A 21425-nucleotide genomic window follows, 5' to 3' on the forward strand; every position below is an offset into this window, starting at 1 on the left:
TTTAAAAGTTTTTTTTTAATGAAAGTCTGTAATTTTTCAAGTTCAATATATTCAGAGAAGATGAAGAGAGTAGATATATTGAGTATCGTCACAATGTGAAAATTGATGGGGATAAAAAACCTACCCACATATTTCGCAGACTAAGACGCGGGCGTTTCTTAGTTTTATATCGTTATAAAAGTATAAAGTATCGTTGTAGATACCACTTGATATAGTTCGTTTCGTTGAAATAATTTATATAAGTGGTTCATGATTCAAATGGTAAATCGGGATACATAATTGGGTACCCTGCTGATCGGGTTGGAAATTATGTTGGAAATAGGTCGCACACAAACAAATTAAGTTGTTTTCTCATTTTTATTATCTAAAGTATATAGCTGACCTTATCCCAATTAAGTGGGGTCGGTAAGATATATCAGTCTCTTCATCTCAATTGTATCACTCGTCAACATTACATTCTATTTTTTTCATAATTTTGTTTTTTCTCCGTAAGGCGGTGATGTGGCGTATTTTGTTCTCCCATTCAAGGTCTGCCAGCAACATTTTACTACTAATATATAAAGCTGAAGAGTTTGTTTGTTTGTTTGATTGAACGCGCTAATCTACTAACTACTGGTCCGATTTGAAAAATTCTTTCAGTGTTAGATAGCCCGTTAATTGAGAAAGGCTATAGGCTTTATATTATTCCCGTACTCTTACGGGAACGAGAACCACGCGAGTGAAACCGCGCGGCGTCAGCTAGTATTTCATATGTCAGTTTATTATTTAGAATACTGTGGAACGCGCATGCATTTATAGATTGTTAATGCTATTCATTACCATTTCTCCATTCCACCGCATCCACATCGACTTTTGTGTCTATCCACTTGCAATTTCAACATTTCAACATTCTAAATCATAAGTTCTCAACATCATATTGTCCACCTTTCAAAATATTTCTTTATCCCAAGCGTAGCCTACCTTTTATGGAAATTTATGTTGTTAAAAAAATAATCTGGACGAATAGTTAAAATATTATAACGACACCAATAAAATCAATATGGAGCTGCATTAGTTAAAGGTCTGAGATGTGATTCCGCTGTTTTTTCCTAGTCCATGCATTGATGTTAGAAGCAATAAGAGGTAGATAGGTTATACGCGGACCACAAGTGGCACGTTAAAACTATGCTAATTAGCAAACCGTCGTTGACAGCGCCGCTGAAATAACTTTCGTGTTTCCATAGCGTGCCAGTTGTAACCATCGAATGTGATTTATGTAACCTATCTACCTCTTTTTTCTTCTAACATCATTGAGTCCATATAATATTCGCCTTTAACAAGTTTTATTAGAATTTGAACTTTATTTGGGATGTCAAATATAAATGTCATTAACGACGATGGAAATGACCGATGTCACATCGCTGCAACTTTGCAGAATGCAGGCAGGCTGTTAATAAGGCGGTCGGGCGGCGTAGGTACTTTTATGGATGGTCAAGGCACACACACCATCATTATTTTTAATAACACCCCACGCGGGCAAATCCGCGTACGGAAGCTAGTATAGTTTTATAGTTACAAGTAATAGGTATTATGGATAAGAAGATAAAATTAAATAATCAACAAAATAAATTAAAATTGTTTTGTTTTAAAGATTAAAAAGTAATACAAAAGAATCTGCGATATCGTTCACTTTGGTTTCACCTTGCCCTTTGGCATGGCCACCCCTAGGTGATACGTATAGTCAATTTTAAATTAGTCAGAGCTGGAATACGATCCGAAATGTACGTGAAGCTATTAAAATTTATTGTTACTCTCAACAGTGTATCAATATATTATTTAAGAAAATAATATGGACTGCACCAGTGATCTGTAAGTAGATAGATAGTAGCTATTTAAAACCATTTTTACGAGAAGTTTCTACACCGATATAATAAGTTTCGCTATCTCTCATACATTTGGCAATTGATTGACTTCGCGGAGTGAAGATACATTTATATCAAATAATGTATGTTGTTGCCAAAACCTGTTAATAAGTACTTACAGTGTCTGGCATATAATTGTAATTAACGTCAATCTATATGGCATTTTGTCGTGATTATTCTATAGTATAGACTAGCAATCCCCGTGGTTCCATCCACACATTTATATCATTGATATTAAGTAACTTTGATCTAGTCCATGGTTCCTAAAATTTGTATGAAACTGTGTCTCGTTGCAATTTAATTAGGCAACCTGTATGCAATTTGTGCTTTAAGGTATGCGTATTTTTTATCACTTATAAATAAAACATGAGGGTATTCATTTCTAATGCCGGATTTTAGACCATTAGCTAAAGTATGCCCGTAGTTTTTTTATTTTTTATTCTTTACAAGTTTACCCTTGACTACAATCTCACCTGATGGTAAGTGATGATGCAGTCTAAGATGGAAGCGGGCTAACTTGTTAGGAGGAGGATGAAAAACCTTTCGGTTTCTACACGGCATCGTACCGGAACGCTAAATCGCTTGGCGGTACGTCTATGCCGGTAGGGTGTTAACTAGCCACGGCCGAAGCCTCCCACCAGCCAAACCTGGACAAATTAAGAAAATCTCAATCTGCCCAGCCGGGGATTGAACCCAGGACCTCCGTTTTGTAAATCCACCGCGCATACCACTGCGCCACGGACGCCGTCCAGGTTTTACAAAGCATTGGTTTTAACTTACGTTTTTATGAACTTTGTAATATTACTACTTTGCTCGATCTATTTATGAAAACCACTGATTGATGGACGCAGGATGGAATGCCTTGAGGATGGTTTAGTTATTTATACGATACCAAACCACAAACAGCATTATTTAAATTTTTATTTCTCTGTCTGTTTGTCCGGGCTAATCTCTGGAACGGCTGTACCGATTTTAATGAGACTTTCACTGGAAGATAGAAGATGTTGCAAAACAACATGATTATTATCCCGAAAGGAATACATGGTTACCGCGGAATTCATGAAAAGTAGAATTTCACGCGTACGAAGTCGCGGGCGTCCGCTAGTTATTAATATGCATTATGATGGGATTTCGTAACAAAAACATACCATTTTAACGCGGACGAAGTCGACGGTGTTTGCTATTGTTGAAAAAGGTACATCACTAGCGGACGCCCGCTGTTTCGTATGCGTGAAATTCAGTTTATCATAAATCTTGTGGGAACCATTTTTTCGCAATATAAAGTAGCCATTATGTTTCATAACCTCCTCTATCTTCCAGTGATAGTCCCGTCAAAATCGGTCCTTAAAAAAACACAGTTATCTTTAAATCACAGACATACACTTCAATTTTATTAATAGATTTATACTTGTGTTCCGCGGGTTTGATTTTAAATAAAATAAAAAAATAAGAGCAAAAGAGGTCAAATTGCCTACATACGTGGTGTCAACACCCCTATCGCCCAGCAACATTGGGACAGGGCATCTATCTTAAAATGCAATTTTGTATGTAATTTGGATACGTGCAATGTTGCTGCACTGAACGACCCAATCGCATTAATAACGGAGCTTAGAGCAGCCCTCCGCAACTGCTTTACGACGTAGGCACGGACCCCCACGCATAAGACGTTGAAACTCCTATTTATACCTCTCAGCGATAAACATTTCGTTAGCGTGAGTTAGGACTCAGTACAAAAGGTGATCCATGCAATCCGTTGCGTACTTTTCCGTAGCACATAATACTCAATGATTCAAATATTATTTCATTACTTGAATGATTTTAATAAAGGCTTTTTTTGTTATACTTACCAATAAAAAGACTAAATAAAAATAATTAATTAAATAAAATAATTTGGAAGGTTTTGATATCAAATATTTCAGAAACTTCGCTTTAAGGGAAATTTCGAAGTTTTATAATCATAATTGTTACTAAGTTAGGTTACTCGTAGGTGTGACGATCACGTGGCACAGTGCGCAGTGCTTTCTGCATCCATGGCCGTGGGTTCGATTACCACAAATGGAAAATTTTTGTTTGATGATTACGAAAGTTTTCCAGTGTCTGGGTGTATTTAAACATTATAAAAATACATTTAATATGTAGTTATATGTTTAAATGTTGCTCATTGGTCATAAGGTAAGACTAAGTGGCTCGGATAACGAGGTCCTGGGTTCAAATCCTGGATCGGGCTATAGGATATGAGTTTTTTTTTTCTAATTTCTCAGTTAAAATTCTAAGCCCGAAACTGGAAAGTTGGTGGTTTCCCGTGCCTCAGAGAGCACGTTAAGCCGACATTCCGATTCATTATCATTAACATCATAGTGGTCGTCTATTAATTTAACATTATCACCATAAGCCAACCCGCATTGAAGCAGCATGATGGGTTTAAGCTCCATATCTTTACTTATATTATAAAGCAGAAGAGTTTGCTTGAACGCGCTAATCTCAAGAACAACTGGTTCGATTTGAAAAAATATTTCAGTGTAAGTAAGCCATATCGAGGAAGGATATATATTATTACCGTATTCCTATGGGAACGGGAACCACGTGGGTGAAACCGCGCGGCGTCAGCTATAGTCTCCTATAAAGAGGAAGGCCTGATCCTGTATGGTCGACCAATGTTAGACAAACTTAAGGTGATCAATATGTAATATCGTCCACCATATTGATGAAAGTTCAACTTGAATTGGTTGTTGTAATTTTATACAGAAATTTTGTATTATTATTTAATATTATTGTTATATATCTATCATTTATTTCTTATCACTAATAAACAATAGACGAGGGTATAAATTCCTCATCCCGGATCTTAGATCATTTAACGACATTTTTGTTCTTAATTGTTTTGTTGTCAGTCAGTAAAAAAAAACAATCCTTGTTACTATGTAACAATGACATATTTTTTAGTTAACAACAAAGTTGCTATCAGACGTTTTCAATAATATACCTCAGTTATTTATCGGTGGCTTAACAAGTAGATATACTATGACCTTTATATCAATACATAGGTATAAACAAATTAAAGTGTATGTCAGTGATGTCAAAATGACTGTTATTTTTCAAGTGCATATAGTTATTTACCTACATTATTTTAAGTCATTAACTCAAAATTAATTTATTTCAATTAGGCTTAGTTACTTAGTTAACAAGCACTTTTAAAACGTCATTTAATGGCGATAATTTAAGTCGAAAACTTTAAATTAAAGTTATAAGGGTTCCAAACGCTCCTTGGTCCGAGAAGAGCCCACAACAGTCGGCCCAACTCATAAACCACCGACTGTCTGTTTGCCCGGGCTAAACTCTGAAACGGCTGAACCTATTTTAATGGGAAGTTAGAGGATGTTATTGAGTAACAAATATGCTTTTACTACTTGTACTTATTTTTTATTACGTTTTTTTTCTGAAGCCAGCGTTGTATTAAAAAATTGTATCAAAATTGGTCAATCAACTTAGATCTACAAGTAGTAAAAGATCCGAATATTATATTAATACATTGCCAGTGGGTTGTCAAAAAAAAATTAGTTCAGAATATGTTTATGTTTCCGGAATCCAGTGCTGGATTTTCGCACACAACTGAAAAGTTGGAGGTGCATGCCCCGGACCGGATTCCAGAATCGGAGGCAGAGGTCATATCCACTAGGCTATCACGGCTCTTCTATTTGTATATTTCATACAAATGTCCATTAATGTCTATTAACCCAATGAATGAAAAGTAAAAAAAAATGTTAAAGTTAAAAGAGGTAAAGTTTCTGAGGTTGTAGGGTTATTCTCTGGATCTACAGATCTGATTTTGAAAAATTTTAACTAATAGAAAACCACGCCACCAGTGAATAGTGTGTGTCATGGGAAAATTTTTAGAGAACCCTGTAGGCAATATATTTATTGACGTGTTTTATTTAGCTTATTTTTTGCGCAAAGGATCAATCAGCCTGGCTGTCCAGCGTAGAAATTCAGACAGTATTATTACCACCATTCCATGAGGACATGATTTGTATAGTTAATAGGATAAATTAGCTTAAGCTCCTTATTGTATTCTTACTTCTTCTTCTTTCTCTATAAAAAAAAAATATTTATAAAAACTTTTCGGTCGGTCGTCTTATATACGGTATCTTAGACCAAAGGCTAAATAAGCTATACCAACAATCAGTAGCTATAAAAAAGGTTACTCCTTCCCACCCTCAAATTCTGAGAAAAGTTAATTATCTTTGGCATAACCTATTTAGTCAACCCCTGGTTATCGTAATCCGAAGTGGAATATTATAAAGTAGATAATTAGCGTAACTATTTCAACTTGCACATGCATGATTTCGTATTTTCTTGTTTACCGTCTAGTTATCACCCTGCAAATTGTTATTGCTTTGATAAACCAATTTCCATAACTATATATCCGCAAATAGGAACGAGATAACTTATCATTTGACTTTGATTTTCTCATGACTGTACTGTTTAATTATTTTCTCATTAGTTTTACTGCACGTTATTTTTCTACCTGGTGCAATGAATTTAGTTTCATTTGTTCTTCTGTATTTCAAATTTAATTCTTATTTTATACTTACGGACATCCGCGACTTCGTCCGCCTGAATTCAGTTTTTCACAAATCCTGCGGTAACCATACATTTTCATGTGTTAATTCAGAGTAAAATCTATTTCCATTCAAAATTTCAATCAAATCGCTGTAGTAGCCGACACAAAGGCGGAACAATAAAACTTTCGCCTTTATAATTTAGTGTGATGAATAATTAATGTTAATATAACAAACAATTATCTTTCTAAGCCCATCGACCCGCTTTAGAGCAATGTGGCGAGTCCAACCATATCACTTTTACACTAAGGAGGGAGGTCCAAATATCGTAGTGAGCAGTTCAAATAAGCTATAATTTCAATTAGGAAAAGTTATGAACGCCTTAGATCGCCAAATCAATAGAACAAATATCTGTATTTTCTATGTAAGTTAGTAAAAAAATTAACACTGATAACACATATCAAGAGGCTTTAATCTCGTATACATATTCCTAGAAACTTGAGATATGTTCCGATCTTGGAATTATCGGAGCATAAAATTAACCCTTTCATTTCATTAAAATCTATTTCAAAAATAGATTTTAATATTAGAAGCAGCCAGCAAGATATGCATTTCATGATTTTAATATATTGCGTTTTTAAAATATAATCATGCCATTTCTAACGATTTATTAATAATCAACCCTTCTGCTGCGGAACATTTGAGTGCCCAAGCAATCGGTGGTCAGGGCTCCATAGGAAACTCCTCAATACACGTCTCAAGAATCACTGTCTTGATCCAACAGTTAAAACAGTTAAGTGAAATCTTCTTAAGGTGTTGGTCGAAGCTTTTCGCTATAAGACCATTGACTGAAACAACTAGACATATTAGGTAATATTAGACATATTAATCATTAAACTAATAATATATGTCCTATTGTTCGACTGCCTCTCGAAAAAGGAAAAGACGCTTAGAACTTCGATAAAATTATCTAAAAAAAATGCTGTCATTTGACCCGACTCGAACAATCATAGCAGAAAAATTTAACCTAAGAAAAATGTAACTCAAGGAGTTCGTAATATTAAAAATCATTTTTCGTTTCAGTGTACGTCCATCACCGTTTATTAGGTGAATCTTGCTACCGGCTTATGACAAAGAATGGCAAGTTCATTTATATGAAAACTAGGGGATGCTTGGAAGTGGACCCTATCACTAAGCAAGTTACAAGCTTTGTTTGCACTAACACAGAGGTGCCACCAGCTGAAGGAATCCATCAGATACAGCAGATGAAAACGAAGCTTACAATAAAAATTATTAATGAAGAATTGAAAAACGAGAACATACCTTTATGCTACGAGGTAAGATAATCTAATATTGTTTTTATATTTTTTTATCCAGCGGCTCCCCGCAACGCGCTTGATGTCCTCAGCCGTTGGATGCTGGCGGCTCGAGACCGCTTTATTTGGAAGTCCATGCAACAGGAATCCAGCAGTGGACGTCCATCGGCTGTTAATGATGATGATGATGATGATTTTTTTATTATTTATTATTCTACAAAAAACATATTTAAATTAAGCCTAACAATGATGCAACACAAACCACAGTTTTACAAACACAAACCACAGTGCACTGGTTAAAAAAAAAAATTAATAACAAACAAAAAGTGAACACAAACAAAGAACAATAATTAGCGGGTAAAATAAATATCATAATTGTAGTGTAGGTATACCGCTGCTGTGACGCTACACAGGCTGTCCCAAAAAGCATTCCTTTATATGTAGTTTACTAACGACCGCCAGCGACCCTACTCGTAAGTATCCTATGCCCGTCTCCTGGTTCTAAGCTTCCTCTCCACCGATTTTCAGCCAAATCGAACCAGCCGTTCGTGAGTTATAAATAGTGTACGAGTCTTTTTTATATATAGATATATTACTAGCGACCCGCCCCAGCTTCGCACGTGTGCTATGAAGATAGTAATATTATGATTAGTCTACATAACAGGATTTATTATGACGAACTCCGCGCCCTCCTGCCGTCGCCAACCGGGACGAAACGTAAAGCCCGGCAGCGTATATTTTCTGTATAATACTAGCAGACGCCGCGTGGTTTTACCCGCGTGGTTCCCGTTCTTGTAGTAGCACAGGGATAAAGTAATATAGCCTATAGTACTCGGGGATATTGTAGCTTCCCAAAAGTGAAAGAATTTTTCAAATCGATTCAGAAGTTTAGTTGACTATTCTACGCTATGCAAACAAACAACCAAATCTTTGCAATATTAGTGTAGTGTAGTTAGTACGAATATGTACATTTACTTTATTTTGTTACATTACAATCCGTTGAATACTTTAAAAGGTATAAGCGAACAAACATCTGAAGCAACCTAATAAACTATGTACCAGTAAAATTAATGATTGCTTCATTCTATACTATCTAAATGATTAACAAAAGAGGCTGAACCTCTTTAGTTCAATGGTTGGCTTAGTTGACATGGGATCACGATATCGTGGATTTATATTCTGGGACGAGCTACGAAATACTGAAAAATCTCCGAAAATTTCAGTAACTATAGCTATCTTGGAGTTACGAAGTTCATGGCGTTATATCCCCATGCCTCAGAGAGCACCGTATGCTGCCGGTCACAGTCATTATCATTAATCTTTTATAGTGATCACCAACACGCATTAAAGAAGCGTGACATCAAACTAAGCCCACCAACACGCATTAAAGAAGCGTGTTGGGTCTAAGCTCAGTATCCCTTCTACTATAAAGAGGGAGACCTGGCCTTGTGAACGTTATAATCATGTAATATCAAAAATTTAAAAACATATTAAAAAACAATAACAATAACTTTCAACAATACAACGAAAACAAATCTAATCTACAAAATATCAAAACTAAAAAACAGCTAGGCTATTCTGTAAAGATATTTATATAACTCGCAAGTGCGAGTTTCGAATTCACCTCTATCTCTCTCGGTTTAACACGATACTATAGAATGAGAAAGATAGCCGTGAATTCGAAGCTCGCATTTGCGAGTTATACAAAACATCGTTAGAGAATAGTCGTAGACTGCCATCGTTGCAAATATCTAAATAAGTTCATCATTCATAGGTATTACTGTAACAATACTCTACGACCACACACATACAAAACGGAATATGGTTACAGGTTAGGTGAGTACTATTTGCTGTGTAGCCTGATGTGAGCTCATTTCAGCGTACATCCTGCTAGCGAGTGGATCACGGCACTTCGCTTGCTAATATTTTCAGTTGTTTCTTACTTTAATATTCAAGTTTACAAAGTTTCAGTGTTATTAAGTTAGTAAAGTGCACATACAACATAAATACATCGTAGGTAAGCCCTTGAACTTGTAAATAGAAAAGTTATGAAGACATTGTGTTCTATTTTTTGTTTGAAATAGATTATTGAAATTTTGAAATTTACTCATTAATTCAGCGTTTTGTGCCGGTGTTTATGTTATAAAATGTAATTTAGATTCTTTTACTAAGAAAAACTTATGATGGTGTAAACAGGAGAGGGCAGTTAGCGTAAAATTCTGGTCTTTGAAAGTAGAAATATTATGTAATTTCTGGTTAATTGAAGGTTTTGGATATTGTGAAAAATATAATATACCTACTGCGGCTAGTATTTAATCTATACTAATATTATAAAGCTGAAGAGTTTGTTTGATTGAACGCGCTAATATCAGAAACTACTGGTCCGATTTGAAAAATTCTTTCAGTGTTAGATAGCCCATTTATCAAGGAAGGCTATAGGTTATTTATTATCCACGTATTCTTACGGGAACGGGAACCACGTGGTTGAAACCGCGCGGCGTCAGCTAGTAATGAAAGAATGCGGGTACACGGTGCATCAAGCGGGTTGCAGGGAGGCGATGGATGCTCACGGCTCGAGACCGTTTTGTTTGGAAGTCCATGCAAGAGGCCAATGTCCAGCGGTGGACGTCCATCGGCTGTTTTTTAATCTGTACAAGTTAGCACTTGACTACAATCTCACCAGATGTTAAGTGATGATGCAACCTAAGATGGAAGCGGGCTAATTTGTAAGGGAGGAAGATAAAAATCCACATCCTAAATCGCTTGGCGGTACGTCTTGGCCGGTAAAATGGTGATGATGTGATGATGATGTGATGATGATGATGATGATGATGATGATGATGATGATGATGATGATGATGATGATGATGATGATAAATGAAATAATGATAGTTTAAATTATAAAATATTGTATTTGTTTATGTTTCACTCAACAACAACGTAGTTAGAAATGTAACATAATAACTATCAAAATAGCTTAGTTTGATAGTTATTATGTTACATTTCCCAGTGTAACATAAACTCGATGGAATTCCGCACACCGGCATTCGTCAGCACTTGGAGCTTGTAATCATTAAACAACACGTAAAAATATATATAATATAATAATATGCATATGCAACACACATAATAACTTCAATTATACGAGTAATAGCAAACACACGCATATCCGAAGAAACAAAATATATTCATCAAATGAGGGTGTGTGCGCGCATAGGATAAATTACACATATCTATATTCATATTGCTCCAACTAGTTTTTTTTTTAATTATTAAAATTAGCCCTTGACTACAATCTCACCTGATGGTAAGTGATGATGCACTAAGATGGAAGCGGGGTAATTTGTTAGGAGGATGAAAATCCATACCCGTTTCGTTTTGTACACGACATCGTAACGGAACGCTAAATCGCTTGGCGGTCTTTACCGGTAAGGTGGTAACTAGCCACGGCTATGGCCACCCAGCCGGATTCAGGCCAATTAACACGTTGGCTGCGGTAAATGAATATACGAGGTCAATTGACCTCGTATATCTAGCTTCTTCAAAAGTTACGAGGTCGATTGACCTCGTACCACATCACAAAGTTTTAGGTCAAAAAAACCTCGTATGCACCAGAGGAATGTACAGAAAAATCAGTGCCGCAGCGACCGTGTTAAGAAATGCTCAATTGGCCCAGCCGGGTATCGAACCTACGACCTCCGTCTATAGGTACCTCGTACAGATTTGTTGCTTTATGTTTTCCCCTTTGTTGTTCCTTGGGCTGATGTCCTGCTTCAGCTTGCAAGGAAAGCTATTTAGTAATGTCGGAACACTTTTTTAACGCCCGTTAAAAAACGCTCGTGCGAATGGGGGCTAATGGAATGGGAGGGTTGCAAAGTTACTAAATAAAACCCTTAAGCCACGAGTGCGTTTAATTTTTTTTTTTTATTTTGATGGTATTAATCTCCCGAATAGTCGCTAATATTTTGTAATGATTTTATTAAGCCGAAGTAATAAAAATTATCTTTATAGTCTGTAGTTTTTTCCCCGTCGCTGAAAGCGAAGAAGCATATTAAACATTTATTGTTCCTATGATCTTATCCACCAAATTTATATCGGTCCCCTAGACGCTGTAACTGCAAATTTAGCATCCCAGGCTCCCTTATAAGCGGAAGAGTTTGTTTACAATATGTAAGATAAAGTAGCTTGCAAGATTCTTAGAAATTAGCTGCCCTGTTAATTTAATAACATTTTATGTACCTACATCACTTTGTTTTTATTGTGTTGCACATTATTTTATTATGTGGCAAGAATACTGGTGGCATTTCCGCGCTGGACAGCTAGCATGAGCTAGGCTCTCTGTAATTTTTGGGGCTACCTGGTCCTGGGGGTCCATGGCCCAAGGGTATCCACGGCAAAGGGGACAAATATGCATCTCTCAGTCAAAGAGGCATACTTGTGCCATTTACCTTTTTCTGCTGTAACTCCCGGTCTTGATTCTGTCCTGATATGACACGGTGCTAATGTGTCAACGCATGTTGCGTCCCATGGCTCAATTAAGGCTCAATGAGGTTGCAAGTAATTTAGTATTTTTATTATCTGGCGATTTCCTCTGTGATGTTATATCTTAACTTGCAGAGGGTAGGTAAATGAAAAGAATATTAAAGATAACATCATCATCATTATCAACCCATATTCGGCTCACTGTTGAGCTCAAGCCTCCTCTCAGAATGAGAGGGGTTAGGCCAATAGTCTACCACGCTAGCCCAAAGCGGATTTTCAGACTTCATACACGCAGAGAATTAAGAAAATTCTCGGCGTTTACATTGTGATTTTCGTTAACAATGGGCTGGAATATTAAAAAATAAGTATAAATGGATGACAATGATGAGCTACTCTATTTTAGGAAAACGGTTTGGGATGTGTAAAAGGTTAGAAGGTAGAAGACAGGACAAACGGATATGTAAATTTAACAGACACTTATAACAGACATATAATGCCAACGACCTTAAACAATTATTTCCATACATTACGACAGGGATCTGTAATCTATATTTTAGCAGATTTTTTTTATTATCTTAAATTATTATTAAACTTATTCAAGAACGAAACAGTGACTTTGTTGTATAAATTGTAGCAGTTTTTTTTAAGTTTCACGTTACAGACTTCCCGAGAAAATATCGATAACGTGAAATAGTAGATTGTTATACAAGGGGCTAAAAAGACCCATTATATACGAGGTATTTTTAGGGCCCGAGACGAAGGCGAGGGCTGCCTAAGTAGAAACCGAGTTTGTAATGGATTTAGCCCCACATGTTACACTCTGCTTTTCACTACGATTGCGAGAAAATAAAATAGTTTAGTACGATATTCAATGATTTATTTTAATTGAAAATTAAATGTACAAAGTCTACAATTTTTGATATTAAGGGAGATGCTTTTACCCAGTAACATAATTTCCAGCTACTGTGAAGATGAATAATGACTATGTAAGGTAAACGTGGGAGATAATAGTTTAAAAAACTCCTTTCGTAAGTGGATCCATTCGTTGTTGTTTTCTCCACTTATTAAGTTTTTCGTAGGTAAGCATTTAAGTAAATGCGTCTCGACTTTGATGGTAACAGATTGAAAATTTCATCCATCTCCAAACTAGGATCACCATTCTCACTAGATGAAGACAACAATTACAATTATTGTTGAAAAATATATAAGTTACGGTCACAAATTTACAATGAATTTCTGAAAAAAATCAAGTGTGTATTATTCACGCCAATTGGTTTTTAAATTCTCGTTTTTTAATTTTTTTTTTTTACGTGAGAATAAGGCAAAGGTATTACACCGTAAAGGATTTCCCATGTATTCAAATCTCGCTCTATTTGCAACTCAATAAAAACTAAACAAAAAAATAAACGCATTCCACAGACAAGAACGCTGCATTTCATTCCAATTTAAAGTTTTTTATTTATTTTTCAAAACAATCAGGGCCTTACCTGTAATCATTCTATTTTCGAATAAAACATCTTCCGTTTTATAGTAGGTTAGTACTTGGCTAGTACTCGTAACAGACAAGAATTAAAAAAACAAAATTACTTTAGCCCCTAGAGGCTAAAATGCTTGTTTAGCCCCGCTGTGGAGTGGTAATATGACAGTGTTTTTGAGCAAGAGTAGTGAAAACGCTATTTTATTTATCGGGTTAAAAGGTAGCCATTGCCATAACTTCAAGGTGTTGACAAGACCACATATAGGAGACGAACTGCATAACTATTTTTTTTAACTAAAAAAAACTTTTTTCGTTCACATACAAAGTGATTCAAATAGTTTCGACTATCCATGTAACACACGCCTTTATCTATCCATGCATTTTAAAATACGTCATCTAGAAGTAAGACTGTCGATATCGACGAGATAATGCAACTGGCACTCCGCACTCCACTAGTAAGCTACATCATGATATTTATCAATGAATAAGTTTGACTAGGTCATAATATAAGGATGATGCGATATAGCTCAACGAGTCGCGAAACTGAAGTGGCAATGGGCAGGCCATATAGTTCGAAGGTCCGATGGACGTTGGGGTCCGGCTGATAACGATGATGATGATTTAAGGGACAAAACTTAAGATCTATTTACACGAGAAATATTTTTTACTTCGAAAATATTCATTTAAGAACACTTGTTTCTTAGACATTTTAATTAATTTTAAAGAATATATCCCTAGAGTTATGGGAAATACTCCCGAGCACTATGTATAATAAAAGTGTAACTAGTATTATTATTACATTGTATAACTAGCGGACGCCCGCGACTTCGTCCGCGTGGAATTAAGTTTTTCACAAATCCCGCAGGAACCATGGATTTTTCCAGGATGAAAAGTAGCCTACGTGTTAATCCAGAGTAAAATCTATTTTCATTCAAAATTTCAGTCAAATCGCCGCATAATTGACAAAGTTTCATACAAACTTTCACCACCTATTTTATCCCCTTGGGGATAGAATTGATCAAAATCCTTTCTTAACGGATACCTATGTCATAACATCTACTTGAATGCCAAATTTTAGCTCGACCCATCCAGTGTTTTGTGCTGTGCGTTGATAGATCACTACGTCAATCAGTCACCTTTGAGTTTTATATATTTAGATGTAAAATGTATGGCATTGCTTAAATATGAAATAAATAAATATACGCTTTAAATAATAAATATTTTTACTTCAGGTTGACGAAAACCAGGAATTACCCGTAGAAGATCCTGGAGAACTCGAAGAAGTCATTTACCATCTTGTCGATGATCTCCGTTCATCACCGGGTGTAGACCAGAACGATAAAAACCAAGAACAGTCAGATATTGCGATTATACCACCAGAAAAAAAGCAAATTAAAACAACAATTCAGAAGAGTTACAGTATCATCCGAAGCTTACGAAACCTAAAACCATTGGCTGTGTATCCCATGGACTCCCAGCCGATGGACTGCGAAAATAACAATGTAACCGAGGAACAAGCTTTGATTCAAGCCGCGTTACAGTCTATTGAGGAGGCGGAGGATCAACCTTCAATAGAAACCATGGGTGACGACTTGGCACTCACGCTCAATGAAATTTGTGAGTTTTTAGATAAATCAAGTTCAAAGAATAAGTCTACTTTTGAATTCGCTGCAGCAAATACTACTTCTGTAATATCTAATGGTGCAGTGTCAATGGGGACATTGAACTACTTGAGCAACGAATTAGATATACCAGAACTATCATTTGCTTCTGCTAATCCAAATGAGAATGTTAATGATGATAATAAAAACATGCCCGATGCAGACAATGTTGATGGAGCAACGAAATACCATAAACAAGGATCGGAGCCAACACCAACAGGGTTCCTAGACTTCGAGGTACCGGACGAGTTAAAACTCGTAGCAGAAAATATGTGTAAGTATATTGTTTACGCTAGAACTAAGGGGGCCTACCGCCGCTTTCAATGTGTGGGTGCGCGCGCACACTGTACCGAATGTTTCTTAATACGAGCACGGTCCGGTTTGCAACTTTGCAGTGTGGGCGCCGTACCGCCGTAGTCGCCAGTTGGAGCTTGGGGTGAATTGACGTCCTTCGAGCAGGTCCTACTAGGCAGTAATTTTGGGCCTTGTTGCCTACGCTTGCTTCCATGTTTATTTTAACAGTATAGTAGCCGACGGCCCGCGGTTTCACCCGCGTAGTTCCCGTGAGAATATGGGTATAAAATATAGCTTATGACACTCACAAAAAAAGCTTTCTAGTGGTAAAAGAATTTCCAAAATTTTAGTAGATCCAGACTACCCGTAGCCTCACGGTTTCATCCGCGTTGTTCCCGTTACTGTGAAAATACGGAGATAAACCCATACATCACTGTGTTCGTTTCATAAAATCTCATTATAAAACATGGTATGGCAGGGCATAAAAGGAGTTTTAAGCCCCTGCCATACCATTCGACCGCGGAAGAAGACAGTCGTTTCACTGGTTGTATATCACATGAGCAAGTTAAAATATGATGATGATGATGATGGTGATGATGATAATGATGATGATGGTGATACATTTTTTTACAGAAGAATCTTTTTACTTGTTTTTACCTATATTTATATATATAGGGTACATTATAAAAGTATTTATACTCGTATGTTGTATTTATATAAACGTGTATGATAACAGTTACCTTAGTACCCATAACAGGGTTACTTTGGAGTTAGATAGCGATAATAAGCGCATTTTTAAGCATATATTTGTTTTGTTTTTATATATAGTTTTGAAAGACTATATCTTTTAAATATGACCAATATTCGCATCCCCCTCCAACTAGTCGGGAGATACTGTATTAGGAGTGAGTACGACAATAGTCCAATGGGGCAGGGATCGAACCATCAACCCTCGGTGATGAGTCCGACCGCTTTACCCTTGAGCTATTTAGGCTATATTTATTTGTTGATAATATTTTATAACTGACTTTTATAATGTTTATAACTGACTTTTGATAAACGGGCTACTAGGTTTGTCATTTATTTTTAGATGCTAACATGGACACTACCGATGAAGATGTAGAGCAGGACATTCGGGACTTGGTAAGAATTTGTTTATCTTTGTGATTACATAAAAATGTAAATAATATAAAACTGTACATTCACTACTCATATACATTTATACTTTATTATATTTACTCGTACAAGATTTATATTTCCACACTAATACCTACTTACTAAAAATTTCATAGTTTTTATGCTTAGTTAAAATTATTATCTCATAATCCGCTTCTTACAGCTTCTACACCGAGGAGTCAAAGTGGGTTCCGCAGAACCAAAGGACTCCGCGGAAACATCAACACGGTTAGTTACACGCGAAATTAGTCAACATAATCACAGATTCAGACAGACACGACAGATAAAGTTGTTAATAATGTATTAGTTAAAGTTGTTAGTAAGTACAAAAAATCATCATCAAGAAATCTTTTGTTTAATTTTTTTTTTCATTAATATTTTTGCATCAATTTTTTAACTCAAGCTTAGTTCATTTCTGCGCTTTCAAATTAATTTAGTTTACTATCTGCTTTATATCCAGCTGGCCCTATGTCGCCTGAGAAGCGAGGGTACCACATTAGTTCTACTAGCCCCTCTAGCCACGTGGCACGTCGATTCTCTTTCTACGATCGCTAACGCTTCGAAAACTAGAAAAATGTATGTGAGTGACATTTGCTATCGACAGGTCACGTGATCAAGACCTGTCATTCCCATACATCTTTCTAGTTTTCGAAGCGTTAGCGATTGTAGAAAGAGAATCCATGTGCCACTTGCCTAGGAGGGCCTAGCAACAAACGATATTTTTCGGGAAGAGAAATAGACAAAAGTCGAGCAATGGCGGCGGAATTGCCACCCCATCTCTTTCGTCCTAACGCAACGGAAGAGATAGCTATATTTCCGATTGCGCCACGATTTTTTGTCATTTGTCTATTTATTTTCACGAGATTTGTTGGCAGTAATTTATTACCTACCTTTAAGGCAGTAAGTCATTGCCAGTAGCTACTATAATTTTTATTATAAACTAGCGGACGCCCGCGACTTCGCGAACCCTACCCGTACCCTACCTCTAACCTATCCTTACCCTAAGTATCCCATGTCCGTCTTCTGGTCCTAAGCTACCTCTTCACCAATTTTCAGGCAAATTGGTCCATCCAGCCTTTCTTGAGTTATAAACAGTGTAACTAACACGACTTTCATTTAATTATGTATAAATTATGTACAATGTTGATAATTTTGAATAATTTATTATTACTATTTTCATTCAGATGTGACAAGTGAATGGATACGTCCATCGTCTTGATTGCTACGAGGTTTTGCTGAAAATTTCTGGGTAAGATAAAACAATCTACGTAACAACAAGTGAACATTTAATTTTGAGATCTGTTAATTTCCAAACTTAACATCGTATCGTGTACCATAAGCACTCGTGTACTTTTTATTACTCAACAATTTCGGCCTCCGTGGCGCAGTGGTATGTGTGGTGGATTTACAAAATGGATGTCCTGGGTTCGATCTCCGGCTGGGCCGATTGAGGTTTTGTTAATTGGTCGAGGTCTGGCTGGTGGCTTCGACTTCGGCCGTGGCTAGTTACCACCCTACCGACAAAGACGTACCGCCAAGCGATTTGGCGTTCCGGTACAATGTGTAGAAACCGAAATGGGTGTGGATTTTCATCTTCCTTCTAATAAGTTAGCCCGTTTCCATCTTAGATTGCACCATCACTTACCATCAGGTGAGATTGTAGTCAAAAGCTAACTTGTAAAGAATAAAAAACTGAGCAGTTTTTAGATCTATGCTCTATGCTGTATCAAACATCTTTTTATAGAATACGTAGTAGTCTAGGATACGGGGAGTATTTTTACTCTACTGTAATTGATTACTATCAAATTAATTATCCGATTTTTTTTATTAAAATGAAAATTTTTGATTCTGGTACCTAACAGGGTTACAGTTAGTTAGGTTAACAGTTAATAAAAATTTCTGAGCGCAGGAACAATAACAGATAACGTATCACACCATTTGTAGGACAATCTGTTACACAAAAACAGTTAATGTTTTAATATCTTAAAATGTTTTAACAACATTTGTTTTTCTTTTTCAGAGCATTCAAGATATAATCTTACCAAGATTCATTATTTTCATTATTCACGAAAGCTATGTATAACTATCGATAAAAACTACGATATAATATTATGTACAATATAAAATTTAACGTCAACAGTACAGAGGGCAGGGGAAAGTAGCGTTGCCAACCGTACTATAATATATATAGTATTGTACTATATTTCGGGTCTGCCTACAATTGAAAAAATAGCTCTGGTTTTCAAAAAAATTTAAATCAAATGTGAAAAGGCATATGACACTCTTATTTTCGACAAATAAAGCATGATAAATGCAACAAGATAGGTACATTGTTCTTTTAAAATATTATAATTTTTTGCTTATTCCATAAAATACTGTATTTTATTTAGGCGCACTATATTTTTTTATTGCTAAATCTGAAAAATACTAAATGTTGGCAACCCTAGGAGAAAGCGTCGAACACGATTCCTATAATGCGCCAGAGTGTTCTTACAAGACAGTCGCGGAGTCGTCTTGTCAGCCGCGGAATCTTGCTTGTTGCTTACCAGCAAGACGCTTGCCAAACCACCTATAGCGTCCGCGTTTCGACAAGGCACTCGTTCGATGCACTGCCCTGTGCCCTGTACCCAGTGCCTTGTACCCAGTGCCCTGTACCCAGTGCCCTGCACACTTTGTTCTGTACTCGTGTACGCCTTGCTTATTTCTGCTGCCAAGCAGCGTTCTTAAGACTTCATGACACTGTAACTGCATCGGCTAACATACTCTTCAGGCACAAACAGCAATACTGTCTGCCAGCAGATATAAGCAAAGCTTCATTATAAAACCGGTAACGAGACCCTGTATATTTCCAAACTAATTATTAATTATACGACAGTAGTAGAATTAATTATATTATAACTAACTAATTGAAACTTTTTTTAGTTTATTGGTTACCATCATTATCATTTTTTCTTTCGTATAAGATTGTTTGAGTAATTACCCAATTGATTGCTTTGAAAATTTTCGGCAATTGTATTCGTAGTCGCCTAATGCTATAACCATTTTTATATTAAGTTCAAGTTAATTAACTATAATCCATTTTGCATGTAGGTATTGCAATACCTGCATAAAACGTAGATTTTAAGATTTTATATTCAATGTTTCTAAATGTTAGCAATTAACGTAAATGTAGTTTTGATATGTTAATCTTTTTAGCTGGTTTGACTCTATATTATTACGAGTTAAATACCTATAAGGTATATTAAAAGGTTCAATACCTTTAAGGTATATTAAAGGGTTTAATACCTATTAGACCAGCATCCGCGGAGCATTTTTACAATTGATTACTATCAAGTTAATTTTCCAGATGAAGCTGCATCTGGCTCGACTTTTATATTTACGAAAATTCTTGACTCTGATAAATGGTTGCTAGGTAATCAAAATTTCTGAGCGTAGGGACAAGACAACGTATTACGCAGTTTGTGGCTAAACAGTGTGGCTGTTAAGTTGTTGTTAAGTTGTTTAAATAAGCAGCTGTTTTTTACTGTTGCTTAATCAATAGTTTAATAACTTATCAGCCACATTGATCTACAAATCGCGTGGTACCTACGTTATCTTGTTCCTACGTTCAGATTTTTTTATTACATAGGTAATAACTTTCAGAAATCATCAATTTTCGTAAATATAAAAGTTGAGCATCTCATCAATATGAAGCTCTCACGGAAAATTAACTTGTTAGTAATCAATTGCAAAAATGTTCCTCGGATCCTGGGTAATACATATAAGATCGAATCAGGGTAATTGTCATCTTACCCGATACAGTAATCCCATCATATGAATTATTGAGATATTTAATTACGCGGGATATTATGGGATCTACGCCCTTTTGGGTATTAAGTACTGGTTTTATTACTTATTTTTTTAGTTTAGTATAGTACTTACGTTTTTAGTATTAATTTTTTGATTTTTTTGCTAATTAAATGTTTTATTACCGTGTAATACGGTACATATTATATATAGATTATCAGGAATTGCTTGACTGATGGGGGTCAGTCGCGTTCCACATTTTTTCATAACTATTGTGTTATGTTATCAGTTTTTCATTAATATTGAAATACTGTAGTTTTTAGACATACGATATACTTCTATAACTTGATGTTACGCCATATTGTCTTTAATAAAGTTTATTTGTGAATTGATGTTTTATTTCCAACTCTCCTGAAATATTTTTTCAATTTATTTCTAACTAGCAGTACCTCCCGGTTTCTCCCGTCTCCGTTCTCGTAGGAATAAGAGGATAAAATATAGCCTAGCACTCGGAGATATTGTAGTTTCCAAACATTGATAGAATTTTTCAATTCTGTTCAGTAGTTTCAATCAAATATTTCCTCTTTATAATATTAGTATCGATGCACAGATGAGTATTTAGTTATTTAATTTTGGAATGAATTTTTAGGAAAAGTAGCCTATGTGTTATCCAGAAAAAGTAGCCTATGTGTTAAAATCTATTTCCATTCCAAATTTCAGTCAAATCGGTTCAGTAGTTGTGGCATTAAATAGTAACAAACATCCATACAAAC

At 35.9% G+C, this 21425-nt stretch overlaps 1 protein-coding gene across 1 annotated transcript in view; it reads left to right on the plus strand.

Annotated features, from left to right (window-relative positions):
* Positions 1-21040, plus strand: part of LOC112046344 (aryl hydrocarbon receptor nuclear translocator-like protein 1) — a 42031-nt gene extending 20991 nt beyond the window's left edge. The window contains exons 7-13 of the mRNA XM_052890829.1: positions 7544-7797; positions 14968-15352; positions 15560-15670; positions 16781-16833; positions 17030-17094; positions 18051-18115; positions 18887-21040. Of these exons, the coding sequence (XP_052746789.1) occupies positions 7544-7797; positions 14968-15352; positions 15560-15670; positions 16781-16833; positions 17030-17094; positions 18051-18063 (881 nt within the window). The 3' untranslated portion in view covers positions 18064-18115; positions 18887-21040. The remainder of the gene's footprint in view (positions 1-7543; positions 7798-14967; positions 15353-15559; positions 15671-16780; positions 16834-17029; positions 17095-18050; positions 18116-18886) is intronic.
* Positions 21041-21425: the final 385 nt, after the last annotated feature.

The sequence above is a fragment of the Bicyclus anynana genome, chromosome Z (genome assembly GCF_947172395.1).
Source record: "Bicyclus anynana chromosome Z, ilBicAnyn1.1, whole genome shotgun sequence".
Taxonomy (NCBI): Eukaryota; Metazoa; Arthropoda; class Insecta; order Lepidoptera; family Nymphalidae; genus Bicyclus; species Bicyclus anynana.